Below are 22,697 nucleotides of genomic sequence, written 5' to 3'. Positions count from 1 at the left end.
AGCAGGAACAACAGACATTGGTGAGCAAGCAACAAGTTTTCCAACATAGGCAAGCAAGGATTTCACAGGTCAACTAGATGGGGACAGTGGGTGGGGGAATACACATTCCATAATGGAATATTCTGCAGAGTTAGCACTGCGTCTTCTCCAACAGCAGTGGCCTAACAGACTAGAAAAACCTCATTCCGTTTGATCAGTTCTTGCAGCTGGACTCTTTCTAGACAATAGGAAGGGGCTGCACAGCTGAGCCAGCAACCACACACTTGCCTTCAAGGACACACAGGGGTGCCTGCCTGGACTTTGGACCCAGTGTGCCGCTTTTGCAAGAGACAATTCAGAGAAGGAGCTTGCATTTGGCATTTCTTCAGTACCTCAAGCTCTGAACAATATTTTCCTAGCCTGCAAACCACCTCCATGTTGAGATGGAGGCTCCTCACCACTACAATGCATGTGCAGGACTGGCCCAAGAAGACCTCCTGGCTCCTGAGGTGGCACACCAAGTGCTGTCCCCCCTTGCTTGGTTGTGTGCCAACCTCTGCTACTCCTGTTCAGGGCCTCTGAGAGGAATTTTATAAGGGGTACAAAGTTGCTTTAGGGCCCCTTCCCAAAGGTGGGGAGGGCAAAACAGAGGGGAGGGTGGTGACAGCTGGAATAGTCTTTGGAGTTCAGGTCTACTGGACTTCCCTATGCAGAGCCCAGGTCTATCTGCCCATGTGGCATCTGTAGCTTGATACAATACTATGGAAAACCAAACACACTCCTAAGTCTCTCTAAAATCTTTTAAATATATAAAATCATTGCAAAAATATTAGCGTCATTGTATTTGGCTCACACTAGAATGGAAAGCATCCTGTGCTTACCAAAACTTGCTTCTGCAGCAGCTATGGTCCTGTAGCTGTGTCCTTGAGCTCCTATAGGGCTCTAGCAATTTGGCTAAAAGGGGTATTATGAGGAAGGGTTGAACAAGCATTGACTAGTCAGGACAAGCTTAGCATTTGGCCCTTACTGTGCTGGCATTTGTGCACCATCAGCGTGGCATTGCCAGAGCAGGCTTAGGACATGACGGACGTTATGCCAGTGTCTGTGCGATGGTGGTGTGCCATCTGAATAGGTTTGAGCTGTAAGGGGATGTGCTAAAGACTTCACAGAAAAAAAGGTTTAGAGGAGGGATCTGAAGAGAGGTGGCATCAACGTTCTAAGCATAGGCAGTGTCAAGAGAAACTGTGTGGAAGGGCACAGGAGACCTCTGGTCTGCTTCAGGTGACTGAGCTGGAGAAACAAATGTCACAGGATATATCTGGATATATTTTAACAAAACTAATCCTGGTATTCAGAGGAGCTATTTACATTGTTTGTTTATTTAAACAATTTCTTCCCTGCTTTTCCCTTGCTGAAGAAAATGCCCAAGGTGGCTTACAGAATTTTTAGGAAACATAAAAACAATCATAAAAACATCCAATATATATTTAAAAAAAACAATTTGGGTCTGCAAATTCAATTTAATAAATAATTCAGCTAGAAGTAAGGCTAATAATAGCAACATCAGAAAAGTAAAAAGAAAAAAAAGCAACTAGTATAAAGTATTCAAGTACAAATACGGGTTATACTGAACACTAAATGAAATAAAAATGTTTTTAGACCTTGCTGAAAAATATATATGAGATATTTTTATTTTATTTACAGAGTACGTAACAGTGACCATTTTTGACCATGTCTTGTAGACCACCTATCCAATCCTGATGTTCTGCATCAGTTTGGAGTTCGGTGGTTCACAAAACATGGGCAAAAAGCCCTTGTTTAGGAACCTGTCCTCTGTGAGCTAGTACAGCTCCACTTTGTACTCCAGCACGTACCAGGAGGTATTATCAGCATTTTTGGATAGTAGGACTATCACCTTTGAGGCACCTGAAGTGTGACAAGCTCCCTCCCAGAAACCATCTTGACTTAGAGTCAGTGGGTATGTCTTTCTACATTCAACAGATGCCTTCGCTACACCAGGCAGCCTGAGTTTGAATTGCACTTCACGGTTGGTTGGCAGGACACCAGCAAGGGGTGCCACCAGCTCAAAGCCGTCCTCCCAGTTTGTGTAACTTTGTGGGAAACACGGCCACAAAACACTCTTGTTTTGGCAGGAGAGGAGGTAGCTAAGGGCACAGTGATTGGCACATGATTCAGATTTTTTCTTTGCCCAGATGTGCAGGGCAAAGTCGCCAGCATGAGGGAGGTGAATTCTTAATTCTGCCAGGTCTCCTCGGCAGGTTTTCCAGATGTGACGCCTCCTTGTACTCTCTGGCACAGGGCTGGTATCACAGTCCAGTGTGGCAAAGAAGTCCAGATCTTGACTCCGAGTGAATGTGACAATGCAGCGCCCATCGTCAGTGTGAATAATTGGGCTGGTGGGCCAGGCATTCAGGATCCCACTCTCCTCTGAAAGCCAGCTGGGCCCCACAGGCTGGATGAGAGCTTTGGGCAAAAAGGTGCTTTTATCCACAGAGCTACACTCCAGGGAGTAATCTAACACATGGTGGTAGTTCTCCTTCTTGTCTTTCGGGGGTTTGGCAAAGATCTGCAAACTGTGGGTTCCTGTATGTTGGGGGTACACTTCCAGCTTCACCCCATTCTTCTGAAGCATAATCAAACAGCTTTCCTTTACCCCATTCAAGTTACACAGGAAGAGGGCTGGAGAACGACTCTCAATGAGAACAGTGGCTTTGCCATTTTCTGTGAAAAAATAACAAAAGATTTCCTCCAGTTAATAGCTGCAAAACCTGTTCCATAAACACCTTTCTTGGTGAATCAGCTGCTTTGACATGATGGAGCTTATCTAATGTACAGGGACTGTCAAGGCAGGTCAAAGAGTCCTGTTGCCTCACTGTTTCTGTTCTACCATTTCAGAAAAAGAAAGGTAAATACACTCACGAAATGCCCTCCTGAGGTCCTGATCCCCACCCCCAATCTTCCCACCCCCTGCCCCCCATTGGTGGCTTACCAGCTCTGGCAGGTATGAAGGGCTCCAGTGGCAAGGTTGCAGCATCACAGCATTGTGCAGCGGTGTACTCAAAACGGCCTCCAATGGAACAGCAGAATACAGTACAGTTCTGCTGCTGTAAACGCCTCAATGCCCCAAGCTGATTTTGGTGAGGATTGGGCAGTCAGTCTGTAATATAGACTTGGCCTAACTCAGGACATATAGCTCAGTCTCAGGGGGCCCAGATCAAGGGCAAGCCCATCCATGAGGCTGACTGAGGTATATAACAGGTTGGCACAGGACACTCACCTTCACTGGCCTATTCAGTTTCACTGCTTCACTTTGGAGTAAGTCTACAGTTCTATACACTTTCCTAGGAGTCAGCCGCATTGAACACAATAGCTGTCACTTTTGAGTAGACATGCATAAGATTGCACTATTAATTTACTAGGGCAATGGTTCCCAAACTGATGCATCATGATCCACCAGCCAGGGAAGTGCTAATCTCTGCCCCCTTAATGCGTGGGGTGGGGCAGGGCAAGGAGATGGCAACAACACAATCCCCAGGATCAAGCTGCTGCCAGGGACTGAAGAATTTGTTTTTATTTAACCCAGCAGCACCAGAAGTGGGTTCCAATTGCCCACCTCACCCCAGCACTGTCTGTTCTAGTGGCTGTCTGCTGGTATTCCTTGGCATCTTTTTAGATTGTGAGCCCTTTTGGGACAGGGAGCCCTTTAGTTATTTGATTTTTCTCTGTAAACCGCTTTGTGAACTTTTAGTTGAACAGCGGTATATAAATACTGTTAATAATAACAACAACAATAACAACAACAATAATAATAACAATAATAACAACAACAACAATATTTTCATTCTTTCTGAGGCTTGGGGAGCCCTGCGGAGATGTCTGCGTGGCTCCACCAGCACTGCCAGGAGTAAGAAAAAAAAAATCCCTTCTGTCCCTGGCAGCATCATCGTTCTGGAATCACATTACAACCATCCTCCCACTCCTGCAAAGACTCAGGTGGTTCCCAACTTCTGAGCAGAAGTTTGGGAACCGCTGTCCCAGAGCAGCTGGGCTCATAAAAGGAAAAGATACAGAAAGCTTTCTGTTCATTTTACCTGTTTCAATGACTGCTGTTTTGGGGGATGCGGCAACCAGCCCTATTGTGTAAAAGTCGGGACTATACCGCACATTGTGTTCAAATTGCTGCAGTGTCAGAGATGGTTTCAGAAGCTGCCACCTCTGGTCTTCTGGGAAGTGATTATTAATAAACAGAGCAGGATGGGTAAGGAAGTAAAACTCATCGTATCTGCAACAAAGAGAAAGTAAAATACTGCAGTGCTTCATAATATATCTTAAATGAGCAGCAGAAATAAATAGGTTATATGCTGAGACCCAAACTACGTATTTATTCACCATCTAATGGAGTGGTGAGGGTCTTTGTTTTAGCCCCTTGGAATAGTCAAGGGGGGTGGTAGAAGATATTTAACCCATTACCTCCAGCTATTGTCCCACCAAAGGGACAAAGACTGTGCCCCCAAAATGGCTAGGCAGGACAATGCCTCAAGTGCCACTGTAGCAATTGCAATCCCTTGGCAAGGAAGCCCAACAAATGAACAAACAAGGTAAATTTAACAGCAACTTGCCCTGTAACTGGTCTTTCTACTGCGTAACAACATACCTGAATGTGAACTTGCTGCAAGAGCCATCCACACTGCCACTTCCCCAGGTGCTGTCCAAAAGGTGCCACTTTCCATCAAGGTAAACAGCGTTCCAGGCATGATCAGTATCTTTAAAACGTTTTCCTATTCTGTAGGAATATCCTTTGGAATAACCTGATAATTGTTTGCATTCTATCCCTGCAATACTGAGGGCAAGAAGGAGATTCAGAAACATATATATATCATGATGACAACATGACAACGCAAAAACTGTGTCTGGGAGCAGAGTCAGGCAGCAGCAGACATTTTGGCAAAAGTAAGTTCCTAGTTCTTATGACAAGAAAGCGAGGTTTGAAAAATGTATAAGCAACACACTGGGAAAGAAGGGGGGGCTGAGTTAGATTTCTGGAGGTTGAGGAAAGGCTTCAGCGCTATGCTATCCATGACCAGAAGGATCTGAATATTCAGTATGATGTCAGATAAGGCACTCTATGGAAAATTCTTTGATACGCATAATGAATACAGGTCATAGTATAAATCATTACAAAATGATTTACAGGTATAACGTAATTACCCATGGATTTTTTTTTCACCATGGTTTTATCTTAATGCAATCAGAAGGGCCCCATAAATTAAAGGAAAAACATCCCTTTACTCAGCCTTGGTTACCATTGTAATGCAGGAGAGTGGCAGAGGTAGGCAATCAATCAATCAACAGCTTAGTTTCAATTCACTCCAAGGCTAGCGACCCCCCTTTCCTCCTGGAGCACATGCAAAGAATAATCCAAATTGATTATCACCTTTACTTTGCATCCTCTTTGCATTCTTTCCTCGGCTTGGGGAGGGGGAGGGAGGAATCGCTTGCCTCAAAGTGAACTGAAACTAAACTGTTGATTGATTGCCTGCCTGCTACCACTCTCTTGCATTACAATGGTAAGTGAGGCTATTTTTTTAAACCACTGCGTAAAGGGACTTCGGTTTTTTAAAAACTGATTTCATTTAACGTGATTTTCAGCATCCTCAGAGGTTCTGGGAACGGAACCCCAGCGGATGCCAAGACACAATGTGTACTTCATTTTCAGTAAAACAGTTCCAATAACTATCTCAGCAAAATAACAAACAAAAACACTGGAACACTAAAAACTATAGCTTTTTCCTTTTTATGGCACAGGATTTTGGTGACTGTGGGGCAGAATTTGGATTTTTTTTAACATACCAAGTATTCACAGCTCTCTCTCGATGCTTTGGGCAAATCCTGGATACATCTGAATATGCTTTGATACGACTCAATATATTTAGAGGAACCAAAAATCAATTGCAGACAAAAAATGGAACAAATGCGGGGGCAAAAATGAGTGTTGTGATTGATCTGAAAAGCTGACTGGTCATTTCTATGACTACCCCATCAGGCAGGGTGCCAATTACCTGCACATTTTCTCAAAGAGTCCAGCATATCCAGCGCAAACACTCTTTCCAGACCGAAGGACATCAGCGGGTTCACAAGACCTCTCAGCTTCATTATGATAGGCTTTCACGTCATATTCTGGAAGAACAAGGGAACTCATGAAATGGGTCACCACCTACAGTATAGAGTTGATAAGAGACTACAGCTGCAGCACTTGGGGACAAACTTAAACTGCTTAATCTCACTGATTAATCAACTGATCAATCACGAACGATGAGAAAAAAATGAGTGTCCATATGTGCCTGCAGCTGATGTTCTCTATTATCAAGCTGATAGGATTGGGTGCCAGGCAATTCTTCTGCCTTTGCTAATTTTTGTATTGGCAACCTTCAGTCTCGAAAGACTCTGGTATCGCGCTCTGAAAGGTGGTTCTGGCACAGCATCTAGTGTGGCTGAAAAGGCCAATCCGGGAGTGACAATCCCTTCCACACCGGGAGCAAGTGCAGTCTGTCCCTGGTCTGTCTCCCTGGCTATGGGCCTTCCTTCTTTGCCTCTTTGCCTCAGACTGTTGGCAAAGTGTCTCTTCAAACTGGGAAAGGCCATGCTGCACAGCCTGCCTCCAAGCGGGCCGCTCAGAGGCCAGGGTTTCCCACTTGTTGAGGTCCATCCCTAAGGCCTTCAGATCCCTCTTGCAGATGTCCTTGTATCGCAGCTGTGGTCTACCTGTAGGGCGCTTTCCTTGCACGAGTTCTCCATAGAGGAGATCCTTTGGGATCCGGCCATCATCCATTCTCACGACATGACCGAGCCAACGCAGGCGTCTCTGTTTCAGCAGTGCATACATGCTAGGGATTCCAGCATGTTCCAGGACTGTGTTGTTAGGAACTTTGTCCTGCCAGGTGATGCCGAGAATGTGCCGGAGGCAGCGCATGTGGAAAGCGTTCAGTTTCCTCTCCTGTTGTGAGCGGAGAGTTCATGACTCGCTGCAGTACAGAAGTGTACTCAGGACTCAAGCTCTGTAGACCTGGATCTTGGTATGTTCTGTCAGCTTCTTGTTGGACCAGACTCTCTTTGTGAGTCTGGAAAACGTGGTAGCTGCTTTACCGATGCGTTTGTTTAGCTCAGTATCGAGAGAAAGAGTATCGGAGATCGTTGAGCCAAGGCACACAAAGTCATGGACAACCTCCATTGTTTGCTAATATAGTGGGGCTAACATAGGGAAACTGGGAAGGGGATAGTGAGATTAAGCAGAGCTCTTGCAACTTTATATGGTCACGTCACAGCTACAGTACAAGCTGCACAGGACATACAGAAGCTGCAATGGTTGTGCAGGACAGGAGGAAGAGATGGGGAAAGCAGTGTAGATTCAACAGGAAATGGTGAGCTAGGCAACACCCCACACAGGCATGGCATTGCGGACCATAACCTTAGGAGATCAGTTGAAAACAATTGACAATTTCAAATAAACAGTTGGAATTATTCTACTAATAAAACTATTACTTTGCAGACACTTTGTGGCAGAAGTTCAGCAAGTGAAGCTTCCCCCTGGCAGTGAGGTGAAGTGATAGAAGCAAGTGCCACCTGTTAATGGCCTGGGTGCTATGCATGGAACTTCTATTGTGAAAACGGTGGTAACCTCACCCACCTATATGATGGCAAATCCACATCCAAATGGCTCGAACTTTCTCCAGGTCGCTGTGGGCCTCTTGGAGCAGGACACTCACCAGACTTTCCACGCTGCTCCTGGCACTCACCTGTTTGTAAAGAGTATACACATTCTGAGTTCTACCCAGTTCCTGCCTTTACAGCACAATATTCAGGGGGGCTTACACACATGTAAGTACACGAAGAATTGCAGCCTTAATCCTCATTCTCCCAATATCTTGTCCTGGTTATTTGACAGGATGCATCTGATGGTAAGAAACTCTTCACTTTTGTCCATATTTATGATCAAATGTTCCCTTACCCTAAGGCAGTGTTATTTAAACTGTGAGGCGCGTCGCTTTAGGGCGGCACCAGGAACTCAAAGGGGAGGGGATGTCCTCTCGCAGTGATACAGTCACAACCCTGGGCAGAATATGAACCCATCTTCTGCCCGTCCTCTGCGCTTTTTTTAAAGCAGAAGAAACGGAAGTTGAAAGCAGAAGAAACTGCTGCTGCCACCCCACCCTCTTCTCCCTCCACTCTGAGGCTGCAGCCTTCTGTGTTCGCTGCATGTTATTTCCAAAGCTCTTCAACTCCAACCCCCATCTGGCAAGTACTGAGCATGCTCGGCTTGCAGTCCTTAACCCTTGCTGATCCTTGTCTAGTTGGTTCCTAGTTCCCAGCCTGGGATCACTTCTCATCAAAGTGAAATCTCTTTTCAACCCCCTCCCTCTTCCACTCCCCCCTTTCGATCTCCAAACCTTCCCGCTTTCCTCCCCCTCCCCAAATAAAACGCTTCCTATTTTACCAGTCATCAGGACTCTTAAAGTTGCTTCCATGCAGTTGGCGAAGGGGGAAGGGGAGAGACAAGCACACACTTTACTTGGCCAGGAGAAGAAAAAGGGTAGTTTTTAAAGTGATTTATTAATCTTGTTGTTTGCCTGAAGAGGAAAGGCTGTATTTTTAAAGTGATGAATCTTGCTATTTGAAGGGAATACTTATCAGCCATTGATGAAGTGATTGCCAGCCCAATCCTATCCACACTTTTGTGGGAGTAAGCCCCATTGACTCTAATGGGACTTACTTCTGAGTAGACATGCATAGGCTTGAGCTGTGCATCTCCTAGTATAGGAGACAAATCAGCTTCCTAACCAAACCCTTATCAGCTCTGATATATTTTCATGGTCAATTTTTGTTTTCCCCACCAGCTGCTGGAAAAATTTAATTTCATTAAATTAATAAAGGGTTCAGTCCTACCCAAGGAGAATGGGAGAAATGATTAGTTGGATTGGGGTCCACAGGGGTGTGTGTGTGTAATGTTGGTCAGACTGGTTGTTCACAAAGTTCATTTGATAAAACAATTCTATTGGTATGCTTACAAAGTTTTAAAAAATGAGTCCTCCTGGACCAGACAAAATCTACCTACTCCAGCATCCTGTCTCCAACAGTGATAAGCAGCTGATCATTTATAAAGCATGTATATTGCTGTGTATTAATAATATATTTTTAAGATCTGCATTTAATTAATGATATGATTAATATAATTAATATTAATATAGCTAATATATATTTAATATTTAATATATTATAATAAATATTATATTTAATATAGTTAATATTTCTGGCCACTTCCTGTTTAATGATGTCACTTCCAGCCCTTAGGAACATGATGGGGAGTCATGGCCAACAGCCACAGGGGTCAAGGGAGTCACTGGCTGGAAAAGTTTGAGTACCACTGTCCTAAGGAGTTCTCAGTATGCTTAAACTTCTCCATGGGATACAGCAGACACCATGTTGGTGCCTCTGCATTGCCACGCAGGAAGAAAAAGTGCATTGGGGTGCCCATTTCATAATAAGATACAGCTTATGACTTACCTTTGCTGCATAGGCATCCAGTTTCTTAAACTGTCGCAAGTCTATTGGCATTGATTTCAGGCTGGATTTATCCCATGGATAAGCTGGAAACAAACATCAAACATTAATTCTAGAATCAGAATATACCCAGGGAAAGAACTCATGATAAAGCAAATGTAGGCTTCAGGGAGCTTTAGCATGTGGAATCAAAAAGCGGAAGTGTATACCGCAAAGGAAGAAGGGCTCAACTAAGTCCAGGAGGGTGCCTGCATGGCTAACCAGCCAAGTTAGAGAGGCTGTAAAGGGAAAGGAAGCTTCCTTCCGTAAATGGAAGTCTTGCCCTAATGAGGAGAATAAAAAGGAACATAAACTGTGGAAAAAGAAATGTAAGACAGTGATATGGGAAGCCAAGAGAGACTATGAGGAAGACATGGCCAGCAGCATTAAGGGGAATAATAAAAGCTTCTTCAAATATGTTAGAAGCAGGAAACCCGCCAGAGAAGCAGTTGGCCCTCTGGATGGTGAGGGAGGGAAAGGGGAAATAAAAAGAGACTTAGAGATGGCAGAGAAATTAAATGAGTTCTTTGCACCTGTCTTCACGGCAGAAGACCTTGGGCAGATACTGCTACCCAGATGGCCCCTCCTGACCAAGGAATTAAGTCAGATAGAGGTTAAAAGAGAAGATGTTTCAGACCTCATTGATAAATTAAAGATCAATAAGTTACCGGGCCCTGATGGCATCCACCCAAGAGTTATTAAGGAATTGAAGAATGAAGATGCTGATCTCTTGACTAAAATATGCAACGTGTCCCTCAAAACGGCCACAGTGCGAGAGGATTGGAGGATAGCAAATGTCATGCCAATCTTTAAAAAGGGAAAGAGAGGGGACCCGGGAAACTATAGGCCAGTCAGCCTAACATCTATACTGGGTAAGATGGTGGAATGCCTCATCAAAGATAGAATCTCAAAACACATAGACGAACAAGCCTTGCTGAGGGAGAATCAGCATGGCTTCTGTAAGGGTAAGTCTTGCCTGACAAGCCTTTTAGAATTCTTTGAAAAGGTATGTGGATGCGGGAGAACCCATAGACATTATATATCTGGACTTTCAGAAGGCGTTCGACACGGTCCCTCACCAAAGGCTACTGAAAAAACTCCAGTCAGGGAATCAGAGGGCAGGTCCTCTCCTGGATTGAGACCTGGCTGAAGACCAGGAAACAGAGAGTGGATGTCAATGGGCAATTTTCACAATGGAGAGAGGTGAAAAGCGGTGTGCCCCAAGGATCTGTTTTGGAACCAGTGCTTTTCAACCTCTTCATAAATGACATGGAGACAGGGTTGAGCAGGCTAAGTTTGCAAACGACACCAAACTTTTCTGAGTGGTGAAGACCAGAAGTGATTGTGAGGAGCTCCAGAAGGATCTCTCCAAACTGGCAGAATGGGCAGCAGAATGGCAGGTGCGTTTCAATGTAAGTAAGTGTAAAGTCATGCACATTGGGGCAAAAAATAAAAACTTTACATATAGGCTAATGTGTTCTCTCTGTGACAGATCAGGAGTGAGATCTTGGGGTGGTGGTGGACAAGTCGATGAAAGTGTCGACCCAATGTGTGGCGACAGTAAAGAAGGCCAATTCTATGCTTGGGATCATTAGAAAAGGTATTGAGAACAAAACAGCTAATATTATAATGTCATTGTACAAATCGATGGTAAGGTCACACCTGGAGTATTGCGTCCAGTTCTGGTCGCCGCATCTCAAAAAAGATATAGTGGAAATGGAAAAGGTTCAAAAGAAGGCAACTAAGATGATTGCTGGGCTGGGGCACCTTCTTTATGAGGAAAGGCTACGGCGTTTGGGCCTCTTCAGTCTAGAAAAGAGATGCCTTAGGAGGGACATGATTGAGACATACAAAATTATGCATGGGAAGGATAAAATGGATAGAGAGGTGCTCTTTACACTCTCACATAACACCAGAACCAGGGGACATCCACTCAAATTGAGTGTTGGGCGGGTTAGGACAGACAAAGAAAATATTTCTTTACTCAGTATGTCGTTGATCTGTGGAACTCCTTGTCGCAGGATGTGGTGACGGCATCTGGCCTGGATGCCTTTAAAAGGGGATTGGACAAGTTTCTGGAGGAAAAATCCATTACAGGTTACAAGCCATGATGTGTATGTGCAACCTCCTGATTTTAGAAATGGGTTATGTCAGATGCAAGGGAGGACACCAGGATGCAGGTCTCTTGTTATCAGGTGTGCTCCCTGGGGCATTTGGTGGACTGCTGTGAGATACAGGAAGCTGGACTAGATGGGCCTATGGCCTGATCCAGTGGGGCTGTTCTTATGTTCTTAAGTCTGTAATTTATATTTTCTTCTCTAAAAATATTATCTCACTTTTTCTATCCTTAAGTCCAAAGCAGCAGTGGTGTACCTGAGGAAGTGCAAGGGGGATAAAAGCACTGCGCACCAGGCTGGGGGGGTACTGTGCTACCATCCACCCCCCCATGGTGCCCCCCTTGCGCCACTCAGGAACTCAAGTCCCAGAGGTGTTCTGAGGGTTGAGGAAGCAGCGTAGGCCTCCCCGACCCTCCAAAGTCCTTGTAAAGGCCTCGGAAGGCCAAAAAAAATCACTTCCGGTTTCACATAAGAAACCAGAAGTGACATTTTTTGGCCATTAGAAGGCCTTCTTAGAGCCAGGGAAGTCTCACCGCCCTCAGAAGGCCTAGTAAGGGCTTGAAAATGTTACTTCCAGTTTCCTCCATGAAACTGGAAGTGATTTTTGGGGGGCCCTCCGAGGCCTTTCGGAGGGTCAAGGTGGGTGTGTGCAGCCTCCCTGGGCCTCCAGATGGGAGGCAGGGAGTGGCAGTCCACTGGTGGGGGGGGGGTGGTAGTTTGGCCAGTGGGTGGAGCAGCAGCCTGCAGTTGTGGCCCCAGCCAGTACAGGGGTCAGGATCACCACTGCAAAGCAGCTTACAAAAAAATAAAACAACAAAGCAAAAAGCAATAAAAAGAAAACTTAACAAAACAGAATCCATCTATGTTGCCAGATATCAGTTAAAAAACACAGAGCCAGTCAAAATAATGACAAACTCAAAAAACATCTGACATAGACTGTGACATATTACATTCAGCATACAGTCAGTAACAGAAATAGATCAAAGAAAGCCTTCTTGCAACAAAAGCATTTTAAGGATGCTGTGGAACAGTGGCATGGAGGGGAGCATCCTGATGTCATCCAGAAATGAGTTTTACATGTTTGGTATCACCTTTTGCCACCAACTGCACCTTCAAAAGTAATGGCACACACAACAGGGCTTCCCTAGGCGATCTCAGAGGGTGGGCAAGTTTCCATGGGGATTATCCTCCCATTCCCAAGGGGACTTGTGACCCCTTGTAGGGATGCAAATTGATTTTCCATGATATTCTATTTCTTCAACTAGTCAAAGAGTGAGGGTGGGAGGAGTTTGCACATCTGACAGCAATGCTTCCTTATAGAAGCACCTATAGAAAGTGTTTCACAATGCAACACCTGGCTTTAAAGTAAAACATGTTTGACAACTCTCTATCATCTCTGATTGCTAAAGCTTTCCTCAGTTCCAATGCATCCTCCCTTGTCTGTTGGCCAGAGGGCACAATATCTGGGGGCTCATGTTGAGGGTTCCCCTGGTAACATGAGGCAAAAGCACAGTGCAGCTAATACTTACCAAACAAGCCTTGTTCCCCAACAGATGGTTTCTCGTCTTCATCCTCTTGAAAGCCTGCAGAATGATCACAGTTGGGCTGAGATGATCAGAAGCAAGTTTGCAGAAGGAATGCACATGACAACAGCTGGTTACTTTGCTTACCCTCATACAGGACTGGCCAAATCCAGTCCGAATTTACCAGATGTGCAGGGAAACAGTCTTATTTGAAAATCTTGCTTTACCATAATGCTCAGTCTACAACTATCAGACCTCATACAATAGTCATACTTTGAAGAAAACATAATAAAGCCAGATGCAAGAAAGCGTGTACATTGTAATAATCAAATTTTAAAAAACTGTTCAAATGCCTCCTGGTATTAGACATTGGCGCCTGATCTTTTTGCGTCCCAGACATTTGTGTCCCAATATAAGTATATTTATATTACATGAACTTTTTCTTTTTTAAAACACAAAGGCAGGGTTACGGTTAGGGTTAGGGCTGGGATAAGAGGCTTAGGATATATAACAGGGCATATTTGTTGCCCAGCTATGCAAATGTCCAGGATGCAAAAAACCCACACCAGATGCAAATGCCCAGGGATGTCATTGACCGAGACTCATTTGACCAGGACACAATTGTCCAGGACGCAAATACCCTAGTAATGATGGTAGGTACACTCATGTCATTTCATCTGGTTTTTCAGAGATTTAAATTCCTTTAAAAATTACCAAAAATTTTTTTGGTACCAATTACCAATTTTGGACTGAAGCCTCTGTGGGACAACAGAAACATGCAAATGAACACCACAAGAAGTGATGTCTTGATCAGACTCTTTTAGGCCCAAATCCTAACCCACTTTTAACACTGGCATAGCTGTTTCAATGGGACATGTGCTGCATCCTGCAGTTGGATGGCACTCAAGGAGGCCTCCTCAAAGCAAGGGCATGTTTGTTCCCTTACCTCTGAGCTGCATTGCCCTTATGTCAGTGCTGGAAAATGGGTTAGAATTGCGCCCTTCAGTTTTCTTAAGATTTGTTTTTTGCCTCAACATCTCAGGGTCTGGACTGGGCAACATTAAGTAGGTTTCTGTAGCACCACTTCCTTGAAGAATCAACCCTTCTCTATCTCTGGTCTTCCCTTTCCACCTCACTCCAGTGGGTGAGGAGCCATGTTCACTAATGCTTAACATTACTAATACTTAACATGCAACTATTTTCCCTTTTTAGCCACCAGATGGCAACAGAAAAACTTTACAGCAGAGGTTCTCAAACTGAGGCGTTGCGACACACCAACCTGAGAAACTCTGCCTCTGTCCCTTTAAGGGATGGGGGCAGGAAAAGGCAAAGGCAGTAGCACAGTCCCCAGAATCGTGCCACTGCCAGGGCTGATCAGGGGTGATTTTCACTTACCTGAGCCAGCTCCGGGAGAGTTTTCTGCAGGGTTTTCTCTTATCTGAGCCAGCTCCTGCAGAAGCTTTTGCAAGTCTCCCCACACTCCCAGGAGGCAGGAGCTGGCTCAGGTAAGTGAAAGTCACCCCTCATCAGCTTCAGTAGCATTACAATCCTGGGGATCATCCTGCTGCTTTTGCCCCACCCCCACATACACTTATCTCGGATCTCAGTCCCAAGGAGTTTGAGAACCAAAGCTTTACAGGGACGTAGATTCTCACCACCACCTCCAAAGTCACATTTTCCTTAGCAACGTGCCATGGAAGAGTGGTTCTTGGGAGATGGGCTTTTATAATCCTCTCACTTTCAGCAGTGGTTCTACTTCAAAGCAACCCCTTGTTGCTTTTCACCATCCGGGGGGGAAAGACAATGGATTTTCCAGTACATGGCAAAAAACAGTTGGGGCTCTTGAGTGGAAAAACAGCTGGAGCAGGAAAGGGTAAGAATGTATGTCCCTTCTTCTGTCCGGTCCTGTTCCCCATCCCAAGTGCTAGCCTTCCTTTCCAGATCATAGTTTGTGCAGCTGCTTTAGGTACATCAAAGAAAAAGATACACACAGTTTAGTGTTCCATGCAGTCTGGTCTCAGTCAGTAAACTGGTGACACCGGACTTCTCACCTGATATTAAACGATAGCAGCTTTCCCTTGCCTAAATCTATCCCCATACTAAGGTTTTACCTTTGTTCTCCTTCCCCGTCACACTGGGAAGCACCTTGATTCCTGCACACATTCCAAGAAAAAAGAGAACAAACAAGTGGTCAAGAGCTACTGAAGAATCCAGATGCTTTTTAAATTCATAAATGAATTTCTGCATTGGCTCTTAACCATTATCGAAATTCATGCAGGTTAAAACATACTCAACGTACATATAGTACACCAGTTACTAAAACAGATTGTTAATGCGTCCAATCCCCCAAAGATACCACCTAATGAAAGTTAATTGTCACGAATGCTGAAAGTCCCCAAGAACCAACCTTTTCTAAAGGAGGCCTTATATTCTGTCCGAGGTGTGATGTGTCTAGGATGTATTTCTACAGTGACATGATCACCTGAAATGGATAACAACAAAAGATAACATAGACATGCAGAAGTCAAGCCAACTATATAGTAAAATATATACAAGTGAGACAGAAAATGTGACTTCCAAGTCCCATTTTTCTTGCTGCTTTGAAAAGCCAGGCCACTTTTTGCCAGGACAATTTGGGCTGAGTCAAAATTACTCACTTTTTTTTTCTTTTGCAAAATTTTGGCACTACCCAAGAACCTTTGTCCTGCAATTTTTGCAAAAAATCTTTGCTTATCAGTTTAAACTGCCCTTGCTTGCCATGAAGTCATCCCACAGACAAGCCTGTTTGGCTAGATACCACAGGGTTATTACTCCATTTACTACATAATCCCTGATTGGCTGGGATCATATACAGGACTAATCAAGGTAAAGAAATAATAATAATAATAATAATAATAATAACTTTATTTCTACCCCGCCTTTCTCCCCGAAGGGACTCAAGAAAGAAAATTCAATAAGGGTGGGGAAAAAAATTGTGGTTACTTTCAACTCAATTTTTCACACAATGTGACAGCCAGGAAGGGTGACAGCGTGGCAGGGAGACCAACTCCAGTTGGTGCTGGGCCACCGCACCAGTTGGGGACCTGGAAAGGGGGAGTATCCCCAGCAAACACCATGGAAGTGTTCCTGGGTAAAGGGAGGGCAGACCAGGGGACAGTTTAGGCCTCGGAAGGTTCAGGTTTTTCCCCTTCCAGGCCTCGAAGCCCAATACGGGTCTTCTGCATCAGTGATTGAGCTGGTACAGATCCAAACAGACCCATAGGGGCTGCTGGGGCCTGACACGGGGTAAGAAAACTGAAGTTCCTTGACCCTGAGGAGACCTCCAGCTGCTTCCCTGGCCCCATGGTATACAGCTGGAGTTGTAATGGCACCACTGTACTACATGCCTGATCTTGTCTGATCTTGGAAGCTAAGCAGGGTCAGGCCAGGTTAGTACCTGGATGGGAGACCGCCTGGGAATACTGGGTGCTGTAGGCTTATACCATAGTCTTTCGAGACTGAAGGTTGCCAACCTCTATAGGGCAGCAGCCTCAAGTAGGATTGGGCTGTCAATATACTTTTTGCTTTTAATGCCTGTTTTTCTTGCTCTCCATTGTTTCTTCCACTTGTTTTGGTGCTGGCTCCCCCTTTCCTCCACTAAGGAAATAAGTGATGCCAAAGACCACTGAAAATCAATAGGAGAATGTTTCACAGTACAGCGCTAACTTTTTAATATATTTTTGTCTGACATCCAGGCACTTCCAGACCATGTTCTTGGGGTTTGCTTGTTTATTTTGTTCTGAGTTGTGACCCCCTTATCAAGATCATGCTTAGAACATTGATATATCAACATTCACCGGCTGACACCATCTACCTTGGTCAGGTTCATCATAAATCACATCCGGATGCTGTCCATTACTGTGTATCTCAACTGTCTGGCCTGCTTATGCAAAAAGAAGAGAACATCTCAAGAGAATGGAAAACTACAGGATTTAAAATAAGACAGGAAGGAAGGGCCCAACAAGTTGACCCATAGTGAGAACGCCCACTATGGCTTATATGATTCATATTAAGATACAAATCTTATATGCTCTCCCTAACCCATTTGTAAAGTGAGAATCATAGTAATGTATTTCAACAAATGTCTCACCTGTGAATTTGGGCTGACTTTTTACTTCTTGAACACTCCCTTCTTTCTTTTGATCTGATGGAAACATGATCCGGAATTACTGTCCATAGCTTTGCTATCCAGTCAAATCCACTTCAGTATATTATTAGCCAAGAATAGATCAAAAGCCACAGTTCTGAACTCTGCAGAGGTCATGCTGCATTTACCACACATTTATCTTTCCAGGGGCACAATCCTTACCAGGTCTACTCAGAAGTAAGTCATATTTGGTTCAATGGGGCTTACTCTCAGGAAAGTGTGGTTAGGCTTGCAGCCCAGGACAATTACCCAAACCATCTACAAATACAGCCACTGTACACATCACAATGCAGGCGTGGTGGGACACTTTGAGTTTCCACGAGTGAATCCAACCATAGCGAATGTCACATGTGTCTTTCACCACCTGTCATTTTCCTCCTAGGACCTTTCTGTGCAAGCAAAACCTTTGCATAATGCAGGATACTAAAATGATTCCATTTTTCCACTCATATTTGGTGAAATCTGCTGTCTCTTAATCTATTACTTGTGGCTCTCTTTTTCTTGTTGTTTTATTTAATTGTCTTAAGATTGATACTGATTTATTTTTTTTAATGCTTGTATTGGGCATTCCCATTAGGATAGAAATGGGACAGTCTGTTTGTTCTTAATTCATTTGCTGCTTTCACCATGATCAACACCACTGAGAGGAAAAGGAAACAATAGAAAAGTTATGTTAAGTCCTGGTCTCAACTGGTAAACATGATTATAGCCAACTTTTACTGAGGGTTTCACAAGCCATAGCATGTTACACCCAAAGAGCTTAAAGCTTCCTGGTTGGTCTGATGTTTTCTGGAGAATTACTGGATATGAAGTTGATACTGAAAAGTTACGTGTAACTATAGTGAAATATAGAGGACCTGAAGTGAAGGCTGCCAGGCTGAGAGAAGGCAAGAAGGCCTACCAATAAGGGAATTCATCTAGAAGCTTCAGGCAGAGGCCTATATAAGGGGGAACCAGCCTGAAGAGGGAGTCAGGGCCCAATCCTGAAGAATGTATGCCAGTCACTCCTGGCACACACTGTTGCAATTGTGCCATAAGGCACGCTCATAAGAACAACCCCACTGGATCAGGCCATAGGCCCATCTAGTCCAGCTTCCTGTATCTCACAGCGGCCCACCAAATGCCCCAGGGAGCACACCAGATAACAAGAGACCTCATCCTGGTGCCCTCCCTTGCATCTGGCCTTCTGACATAGCCCATTTCTAAAATCAGGAGGTTGCGCATGCACATCATGGCTTGTACCCCGTAATGGATTTTTCCTCCAGAAACTTGTCCAATCCCCTTTTAAAGGCGTCCAGGCCAGATGCCGTCACCACATCCTCTGGCAAGGAGTTCCACAGACCAACCACATGCTGAGTAAATAAATATTTTCTCTTGTCTGTTCTAACTCTTCCAACACTCAATTTTAGTGGATGTCCCCTGGTTCTGGTGTTATGTAAAAGGGTAAAGAGCATCTCTCTATACACTCTGTCCATCCCCTGCATAATTTTGTATGTCTCAATCATGTCCCCCCTCAGACATCTCTTTTCTAGGCTGAAGAGGCCCAAACGCCGTAGCCTTTCCTCGTAAGGAAGGTGCCCCAGCCCAGTAATCATCTTAGTCGCTCTCTTTTGCACCTTTTCCATTTCCACTATGTCTTTTTTGAGATGCGGCGACCAGAACTGGACACAATACTCCAGGTGTGACCTTACCATTGGTTTGTACAACGGCATTATAATATTAGCCGTTTTGTTCTCAATACCCTTCCTAATGATCCCAAGCATAGAATTGGCCTTCTTCACTGCCGCCGCACATTGGATCGACACTTTCATCAACCTGTCCACCACCACCCCAAGATCTTACTCCTGATCTGTCACAGACAGCTCAGAACCCATCAGCCTATATGAGAAGTTTTGATTTTTTGCCCCAATGTGCATGACTTTACACTTACTGACATTGAAGCGCATCTGCCATTTTGCTGCCCATTCTGCCAGTCTGGAGAGATCCTTCTGGAGCTCCTCACAATCACTTCTGGTCTTCACCACTCGGAAAAGTTTGGTGTCGTCTGCAAACTTAGCCACCTCACTGCTCACCCCTGTCTCCAGGTCATTTATGAAGAGGTTGAAAAGCACCGGTCCCAGGACAGATCCTTGGGGCACACCGCTTTTCACTTCTCTCCATTGCTCACGGCAATTAGCACCAGCCCAGCACCAGAGCATGCTGGGCACGAGCCCACACTGGGCCAGTGCCAGTCTGAGGCTGGCCGGCTGCTGCCCGGCACTCTATGTGAAGTGCTGGGTGGGGGAGAGGTAAAGCCGGACAAGGGGAGGCGTTCCAGGGCAGGGAGAAGGTGTGGTGGAGGAGGACACAGGGAGGGAGGGGGTGGAGATGGCAGCAGATCCTGCTGCCATATCCTAACCCCCCTCCAGGTCTGGGAGATCCGGCTCGATAGCGGGCATAGATCTGAGGAGGCCCAGCAGGGCCACCTGGGGTTTACATGAGTAAGGAGCGTAAGATCCCTTACTCTGAGTAGCCCCAGTGGTGCTTCCCAGCCCCTTAGGATGCAGCAGTAGCCATGTTGGCACCACTGCAACCCTGAGGGCTGGGAAGCCCAGGATTGGGCAGTTATTTCTTTGCTGGCACATTCTGAGAAAAGAAAAGAGCTAAAAAAACCACTTACCTCTCTAAGAGCTGGAGAAAGAACAGATCTGCAGAAGACCACTTACCTCTGAAGGATTCTGCAGGCCTCTGGCTGGCATGTCCTGAGTCTACTGCTGAGGAATGAAGGAGTTCATTAGCATTAGGACTGTGCTGTCATATAGAAGAGGTTATACTACGAGGGGTTTTTTGCCTGTAATTTTGCTTTTGATGTCTTTTCTTCTTCAAATAAATTTGTTAGGCATTTTTATATCATTTTGTCATGTCTGTCTGTTTCGTCTCTCATCACCTTCCCAGAAGTTCCTGGTTGTGGGGAAAATTTTCTGCAACACAGTGACAGCCCCAGTGCTCCAGGAAGGGCACCAAGAAAACATCTTCGCTCCTAAGCAGGTAAATTGAGGCATCAAAGGAGCTCGAAGCCATGCCCTCCAAGAAGACTCTCCAGTTTACTTCTTTTAAATATTTATATCCACCTTCCCCCCCCCCCCACAAGTGTGAGGTGTCCAAGCTGGGGCGGGGGGGGTGGTCTCTCCACTAAGACACACAGAATCCAGGCCAATGGACATGCACAGCCATAGAAAAGAACAATTGTGCTGCAGTGATAAATGGGCATAAATAGATCCAACAAATTTCTCACCTGAAAATCTGGACTGTCTGCCTGTTTCTTGCACCTTTCCTTCTTCAGCTTGAGCTGTTGGAAACATCATCCACCATTACTGCTCTGATGTCCTCTAGACTGATCTGTATTGGAACTGTCTTTTCCCCTTCACCAGCCAATAATTACTTCAGCTAAAGCAGTATTTTAAAGAGGGAAAACAGTGCAGGGGACTTTGTCTGCTCCCCCCTCAGAGCTTAAAGGTTCCTACAGCTTTCCCCTGAGAACTGTTGGACATGTTTAAATGGCTGCAGTACTCCATAGTCTGGAGTACTGGGCAGGAGGTCTGGTCTAGAGGGTAGAGCCTCCGTTTGCCTGAAGATAACATCTGAAGGTTGCCAGTTTGAGGCCACCGGCACCGTGAACGGTGAGACCTTGAAGAAGCTGACAAGCCTAGCCGAGTTATTCCACCTGCTCTTTGGCCGCTGTCAGCCTGTGTGGGAGGAAAATGGAGGCCAGAATGTGATACCAGATCGTAAAAGATCCATCTGAAATGTTGTGGTTCTTGAAAGACAGAACCTTCTTCAATTGTAAAAATCCGTATTGGGATTTAGTATAGCCTGCCTATGTAAACTGCCTTGAATTAAAGTCTGAGGAGAAATCTGACGACCAAGAAAGGCGGTATATAAATACCTGTATTATTATTATTATTAGTAGTAGTAGTGGTAGTAGTAGTAGCACCACCAAGAATCCCTGTACCCACAACTAGATAGGCTCAGGACAGGGGTGTCAAACTCGTTTCATATAAGGGACCGAACAGCATTCATGGTGCCTGCTGAGGGCTGGAAGTGACATCAAAAGGGTGGCCTCCAGTGCTTGGAGAGCCCAATTATCACAGGGAGATGGATAAAGAGTTTTGGGGGGCCACATCCTTATCTTTGACACCCCTGACTCAGGACATCCCTCCCTCTTCTGTGTGAACATTGTCTCACACACCATTTGAACCAGGGCTGCCATCAGGGCTTGGTCACATTTTGCAGAGTTGTGTCCAGGGCTCTCATGGTACTGATCCCAAGGTCCTGATCCCTGAGAACACCTCTGGGCTTACAGCAGAGACATGGTGCTGATGAGGTGGTGGGGTGATTCTCTGGCAGCTCACCCAGGAGGACGCACCTGAAAACCAGAGCTGGTCCTAGTTTGAGCTTGGGGGAGGGGGTCAACTGTACACCCAGTTGGAGAATTCCACCCACTTAGCCCCTACCTGTGGGGGCTTTATACTTGATACCCATGCTTTATATTTGTTACACCAAGTACTCATTCCAAAACTCCACAAAGGTCCCAAGTTAAAGTTGGTCAGCATTCAGGAATCATCCGGATAATCCATGGATGGAAGCAGGCAAGAGAGAGAAGGCACAAGATCTTGATTTTTCACTCACCAAAGGTGTCGGGCTTCCCCTCATCCTCCTTTGTAAAACCTACAGTGATATCAAAATCATTACATAGAGAACGCATCGGACTCTGAAAAAACTCTTTCCAGATTTATATCTCCCTTCTTCTCTGAGCCCTTCCCACCTAGCTCCCTCCCAACCATGTCACCCAGTATACAGGATGTCTCAAAAAATGTAGAGCTAATGAGCTCTAATACAGATTTTGTTGCAGAAAACATGCAATACTCAAATACCTAAGGCAGCCATTTTCAACCACTGTGCTATGGCACACTGGTGTGCCACAAGTGGTCTGCAGGTGGGCCGCGGGAGTTCGGGGGAGCAGCATGGTGTGCCTTGTCAAAAAACTGGTGTGCCTTGATTAGGAGAAGGGGTGTGGCAACTCAAAGGGGATCAGCTCTCTAGAAGGGGAAAGGGGCTCCTGTCCATGAACTTCCTGAAGCACATGCTGATGGGGCCAGCTCAGATACAATCTGAACTGGCTCATAGCTTCCTCCCAAGAGTGCAGAGAGGTAATGAGAATTCCCTATAAGGACATTCCTACCCTCTGTCACAGAACTACACTTCCCAGGGTTTCATGTGGTATGAGAATATATAATT

General features: G+C 45.2%; 1 protein-coding gene across 1 annotated transcript; it reads right to left on the bottom strand.

Annotated features, from left to right (window-relative positions):
• Positions 1-1,819: 1,819 nt before the first annotated feature.
• On the bottom strand, positions 1,820-22,164 carry LOC136638984 (kyphoscoliosis peptidase-like). The gene is made up of 10 exons (XM_066613008.1): positions 22,089-22,164; positions 15,346-15,387; positions 13,241-13,294; positions 9,559-9,641; positions 7,685-7,793; positions 6,060-6,177; positions 4,655-4,840; positions 4,092-4,282; positions 2,189-2,721; positions 1,820-1,894 (listed from the first exon to the last, which is right to left on the bottom strand). Exons 1-10 carry the CDS (start codon positions 22,162-22,164, stop codon positions 1,820-1,822), a joined length of 1,467 nt encoding a protein of 488 aa, XP_066469105.1.
• Between the last annotated feature and the right edge of the window lie 533 nt (positions 22,165-22,697).

Source organism: Tiliqua scincoides, chromosome 2, assembly GCF_035046505.1.
Source record: "Tiliqua scincoides isolate rTilSci1 chromosome 2, rTilSci1.hap2, whole genome shotgun sequence".
NCBI lineage: Eukaryota > Metazoa > Chordata > Lepidosauria > Squamata > Scincidae > Tiliqua > Tiliqua scincoides.
Note: the sequence above shows the minus strand (reverse complement) of the source record. Positions and strands in the feature narration are given on the sequence as shown.

Bases quoted from the DNA above. Each gene is read 5' to 3' on its own strand.
- LOC136638984 (XM_066613008.1), bottom strand. From the start codon at position 22,164: ATGCGTTCTCTATGTAATGATTTTGATATCACTGTAGGTTTTACAAAG. The intron at 7,794-9,558 runs GTAAGTCATAAG...CTTTACAAACAG, and splicing joins TGGATGCCTATGCAGCAAAG to GTGAGTGCCAGGAGCAGCGT. The intron at 1,895-2,188 runs GCAAAGAAAAAA...GGTGCCTCAAAG, and splicing joins ACTTTGCCCTGCACATCTGG to GTGATAGTCCTACTATCCAA.